Genomic DNA, 5,545 nt, shown 5'->3' with positions numbered 1-5,545 from the left:
AATGTCCCTCCATCTCCATCCCCTCACACTGACAATGTCCCTCCATCCCCTCACAGTGACAATGTCCCTCCATCCCCTCACAGTGACAATGTCCCTCATCTCCATCCCCTCACACTGACAATGTCCCTCCATCCCCTCACAGTGACAATGTCCCTCATCTCCTTCCCCTCACAGTGACAATGTCCCTCCGTCTCCATCCCCTCACACTGACAATGTCCCTCATCTCCATCCCCTCACAGTGACAATGTCCCTCCATCCCCTCACACTGACAATGTCCCTCCATCTCCATCCCCTCACACTGACAATGTCCCTCATCTCCATCCCCTCACGGTGACAACGTCCTTCCTCCACCCCCTCACAATGTCCCCCATCCCCTCTCAATATCCCCAATTCCCAGCCCCTCCCAGCAATGGGATCCTCCATCCCCATCCCAGCTTTCCAGCAGCTTTTTCCTCAACATCTGCCCCAAAACCGAATTAAAACACCTTCCAATCAACTGGTGGCTGCAGGAAGTGGGTGAGGAGGTCCAGACTGGGCCTCAGTTTGTCCAGAACCACCCCCTGGTTTTCCTCAAGCCCCACAATCCTTTTCCAGCCCCGTTGGAGTGACCTGGTCCTTGGAAGGGGTGGAATGCGATGAGCTTTGAGGTCCCTTCCCACCACGGAAACCGATTCCCTCATTTCTCCCTCGTCTCAGGAAGGAGAATCCACAACTCCAGCCGGTGGCAGCTCCAGCCACGGAGATGGAAACGCAGGGAAGCCAAAACACGGGATTGTGGAGCGGCTCCAACCTCTCCCAGGCTTTCCAGGGACACCAGGAATTCAGGCAGAGCCGCGGATAAACTCAGGATAAGTCCTTTTTTATCTCCACCCACCGACACATCGACCTGGAAAATGAAACCTGTTTACAAACAACACGACGTCAACACCACTGAACGCTTCGCTCCGCGGGAAAAGGGCCGGGAAAACATCGGGAATGGGGCCGTTACAGTCATGGGAAGTCACGGAGGGCCTCGAGGAAACCCCCTGGAACCGAAGTGCTGCCGTTCCCAGCCAGCCGGGCCGAGGGCACAGCTCTGATCCACACGGACACGCTCCCGTTCCCGGGGGAAGAGGCTCCGGAGCGGCTCCGGCTTCCACACATGCTCCAAAGGAAAAATCTCCTACAAAGCCACCTAAAAAACAGAGACCGCACGAAAACTAGCGACTAAACGTGGAGATTCCGTAAAAAACAAAAAAAAATCCTCTAGTCCCCCAAAAAAACCCCAGAAAACGAAACAAAACCCAAATCACTTTCCAGGGAAGAGGCTCCCCCGGCTACGCGGGATCGGCGGGACGAGAACGGAAAACATTCACGGACACGGCGGGATCCGGAACATCCAACACACACACGTCGGGTCCTTCCCCCCGGGCCGGGTTCATTCCACGGCCTCGGGGCCTTCCTCGCTTCCCTCCTCCTCCTCCTCCTCCTCCTGCTGCTGCTGCTGCTCCGGCTGCTGCTCCCCTTCCCCCGGGAGAGCTCCCTCTGGATCCTCTGGATTTGGGGAGTTCTGCTCCGGCTCTGTCTGTGCCCGGCGCTCCCGCTCTGTCTCTGTCCCCTCTTTTTTGGGATCCTCCTCTCCCTCCCCCTCTTTTTCGGGATTCTCCTCCGGATCCTTGTTTTCCTCCTCGACGTTCCGCTCCTCGGGGTTTTCCTCCTCCTCCTCCGGGTTCTCCTCCTCCTCCTCCGGGTTCTCCTCCTCGTCCTTGTTCTCCTCCTCCGCTCCTCCCTCCGCTCCTTCCTCGGCGTTCCCGGCTCCTCCTTCTCCTTCCTCGTGCTCCTCCTTCTCCTCCGGATCATCCGTGAAGGGATTCTCGCCCTGGGAAGGGGAGACAAACATTCGTCTGCCGGAGGAATCCGGGAATTCACACCTCCCACGGAACTGGGAAATGAGCAGCTCCCGGAGCAGCTGCTGCCTCCGGAATGCAGAGCCGAGCTAAACGTGGGATACTGGGACGGAATTCCTCCCTCTGAGGGGCTGGGATGGAATTCCCAGGGAAGCTGTGACTGCTCCATCCCTGGGAGTGGCCCAGGAGCCACCTGGGCCATGGGAGGTGTCCCTGCCCTTGGAATTAAGTGGGATGGGATGGGATGGGATGGGATGGGATGGGATGGGATGGGATGGGATGGGATGGGATGGGGTGGGATGATCCTTAAGGTCTCTTCCCATCCAAACCATTCCATAATTCCAGGATTCTGGAGCCTCTCTGCTCTGGGGAGCTGGGAATGTTCACCTGGAGCAGGGAAGGCTCCAGGGAGACCTTCCAGAACATTCCAGGGGAGCTGGAGAGGGCCTTGGGATAAGGGATGGAGGAACAGGACACAGGGAATGGCTTCCCCTTGGAAAAGAGGGGATTTACACGGAATTTGGGAAGGAATCCTTGACTGGGAGGGTGGTGAGAGGCTGGGATGGAATTCCCAGGGAAGCTGTGGCTGCTCCATCCCTGGGAGTGTCCCAGGAGCCACCGGGGCCATGGGAGGTGTCCCTGCCCTTGGAATGAGGTGGGAATGGGATGGGATGGGATGGGATGGGATGGGATGGGGTGGGATGGGATAAATGGGATGGGATAAATGGGATGGGATGGGATGGGATGGGATGGGATAAATGGGATGGGATGGGATGGGATGGGATAAATGGGATGGGGTGGGATGGGGTGGGATGGGATGGGATGGATGGGATGGGATGGGATAAATGGGATGGGGTGGGATGGGATGGGATAAATGGGATGGGGTGGGATGGGGTGGGATGGGATGGGATAGGATGGATGGGATGGGATGGATGGGATGGGACGGGATGGGATGGGATAAATGGGATGGGATAAATGGGATGGGATGGGATGGGATAAATGGGATGGGATGGGATGGGATGGGATGATCCTTAAGGTCTCTTCCCACCCAAACCATTCCATGACTCCCAAGGTCGGCAGGGCCAAGCCCAAGGCTCCCCTTCCACAGGGAAACTCTGGGAATATCGACCCATGATCCCACTCCTTCCCAAAAAGCCTCCCCAGGAGCCCCGGGGGCTCGGTTCCCGCGGAATTCCGGCGGCAATTCCCAATTCCCACCTTCAGGTACCGCTCCAGCTTCTTGCTGATGAGTTTGTTGTTGAGGATGCTCCGGGCCACCACCAGCGAGGATTTCTTGGATTGCTCCAGCATGGCCTGAGGGGGGGGACACACAAGGAGTCAATCCAGAGCCAAATCCCAGGGATCAGAGGGTTTTACACCGGGAAAAGCCGCCTGGGGAAAGCTGGGAATAACGGCAGCTCGCGTGGGAGCCGGGAGGGATCAAAGGAACGGGGGGGAAGGCACAAAATTCACCGGAGAGGCTGAGGAGGGAGATCCTGGGGACACAAATCCAGGGGAATTAAGTGAAGATTTCTTGGGAAAAACGATTCTGGGGGGACAAATCCCTCAAAATTAAGATTTTGTGGAAAAAAGATGCTGGGGGGACAAATCCCTCAAAATTAACTGAAGATTCCTTGGGAAAAAGGTTCTGGGGACACAAATCCATCAAAATTAAGCAAAGATTCCATGGAAAAAAACGATTCGGGGGGGACAAATCCCTCAAAATTAACTGAAGATTTTGGGGGAAAAAGATGCTGGGGACACAAATCCAGGAAAATTAAGTGAAGATTCCTTGGGAAAAAGGTTCTGGGGACGCAAATCCATGAAAATTAATTGAAGATTTTATGGGAAAAAGGTTCTGGGGACACAAATCCAGGAAAATTAAGTGATGATTTCGTGGGAAAAAGGTTCTGGGGACACAAATCCCCCAAAATTCCCTGGAGATTCCCCGGCTGCAGCTCCCGGAGCCACAGGCCCAGCCTAGTCCAGGGCAGGGATGCCTCTCCCGGGATTTGGGAATGCCCTGGATCATCTCTCCCAGGATTTGGGAAGCCCCTGGATTGGTCCCCCTGGGATTTGGGAAGCCTCAGATGGGCTCTCCCAGGACTTGGGAATCCCCTGGATCTGCTCTCCCAGGATTTGGGAATCCCTGGGATCAGCTCTCCTGGGATTTGGGAATCCCTGGATTATCCCCCACGGGATTTGGGAATGCCTGGATCATCCCCCCCGGGATTTGGGAATCCCTGGATTATCCCCCCCAGGATTTGGGAATCCCTGGGATCAGCTCTCCCGGGATTTGGGAATCCCTGGGATCAGCTCTCCCGGGATTTGGGAATCCCCGGGATCAGATCTCCTGGGATTTGGGAATCCCTGGGATTGGTTCTCCCAGGATTTGGGAATCCCTGGGATCGGATCTCCCAGGATTTGGGAATCCCTGGGATCAGCTCTCCCAGGATTTGAGAATCCCTGGATCATCCACCCCCCAGGGTTTTGGAATCCCCGGGGTTGGCCCCTCCCGGGATTTGGGAATCCCTGGATCATCCCCCCCGGGATTTGGGAATCCCTGGGATCATCCCCCCGGGATTTGGGAATGCCTGGGATCAGATCTCCTGGGATTTGGGAATCCCTACATCATCCCCCCCAGGATTTGGGAATGCCTGGGATCAGCTCTCCTGGGATTTGGGAATCCCTGGATCATCTCCCCCGGGATTTGGGAATCCCCGGGATCGGTTCTCCCAGGATTTGGGAATCCCTGGGATCAGCTCTCCCGGGATTTGGGAATCCCTGGATCATCCCCCCCGGGATTTGGGAGTCCCTGGGATCGGCTCTCCCAGGATTTGAGAATCCCTGGATCATCTCCCCCGGGATTTGGGAATCCCTGGATCATCCCCCCCGGGATTCGGGAATCCCTGGATCATTCCCCCCGGGATTTGGGAATGCCCTGGATCATTCCCCCCGGGATTTGGGAATGCCCTGGATCATTCCCCCCGGGATTTGGGAATGCCTGGCCCGGCTCACCCTGCGGTTGTGGTTGTGATCCAGGGATTTCAGGTGTTTCTGGATGGTTCCGAACTGCATGGGCAGGAACAGGTCACAGGCGGCGCAATGAGCGGCCTCCACCTTCTTCAGGAAGTGCTCCATGCCCACCTCTGGAACGGGAGCACAGCGGGATTAACTGGGAACAGACTGGGGTTAACTGGGGACAGACTGGGATTGACCAGGAATGGTCCAGGATTAACCGGGAACGGCCCGGGATTAACCGGGAACAGACTGGGATTAACCAGGAACAGACTGGGATTAACCGGGGACAGACTGGGATTAACTGGGAACAGACTGGGATTAACTGGGAACAGACTGGGATTAACCGGGAACGGCCCAGGATTAACCAGGGACAGACCGGGATTAACCGGGGACAGACTGGGATTAACTGGGAACAGACTGGGATTAACTGGGAACAGACTGGGATTAACTGGGAACAGACTGGGATTAACCGGGGACAGACTGGGATTAACCCACCCCAGGATCCCGGTTTTTCCAGGTGTTCCCACCCTGGGTGAGATCCTGGTCCCTGTGGATCTGCTGGATCACGGCGTTGATGTCCTTGATCCCACTCATTCCCTGGGATCCCTCCACATCCATTCCCTGGGATCCCTCCACAT

At 56.5% G+C, this 5,545-nt stretch overlaps 1 protein-coding gene across 1 annotated transcript; it reads right to left on the bottom strand.

Moving 5' to 3' along the window:
• Positions 1-838: 838 nt before the first annotated feature.
• On the bottom strand, positions 839-5,501 carry LOC113940749 (A-kinase anchor protein 8-like). The gene is made up of 4 exons (XM_027631895.1): positions 5,435-5,501; positions 4,905-5,035; positions 3,105-3,200; positions 839-1,858 (listed from the first exon to the last, which is right to left on the bottom strand). The coding sequence occupies exons 1-4, from the start codon at positions 5,499-5,501 to the stop codon at positions 1,418-1,420; spliced, it is 735 nt and encodes a 244-aa protein (XP_027487696.1). The 3' UTR covers positions 839-1,417.
• Positions 5,502-5,545: the final 44 nt, after the last annotated feature.

Source organism: Corapipo altera, unplaced genomic scaffold (genome assembly GCF_003945725.1).
Source record: "Corapipo altera isolate COAL_440 unplaced genomic scaffold, ASM394572v1 60183, whole genome shotgun sequence".
NCBI classification, from domain to species: Eukaryota; Metazoa; Chordata; class Aves; order Passeriformes; family Pipridae; genus Corapipo; species Corapipo altera.
Note: the sequence above shows the minus strand (reverse complement) of the source record. Positions and strands in the feature narration are given on the sequence as shown.

What these genes read in the sequence shown, in the direction of transcription:
- LOC113940749 (XM_027631895.1), bottom strand. Translation starts at nt 5,501, where the DNA reads ATGAGTGGGATCAAGGACATCAACGCCGTGATCCAGCAGATCCACAGG. An exon ending in ATCACAACCACAACCGCAGG is followed by an intron (nt 3,201 to 4,904) that starts GTGAGCCGGGCC and finishes CCCCCCCCTCAG; the next exon opens with GCCATGCTGGAGCAATCCAA. An exon ending in AGCTGGAGCGGTACCTGAAG is followed by an intron (nt 1,859 to 3,104) that starts GTGGGAATTGGG and finishes TCCCCTTCCCAG; the next exon opens with GGCGAGAATCCCTTCACGGA.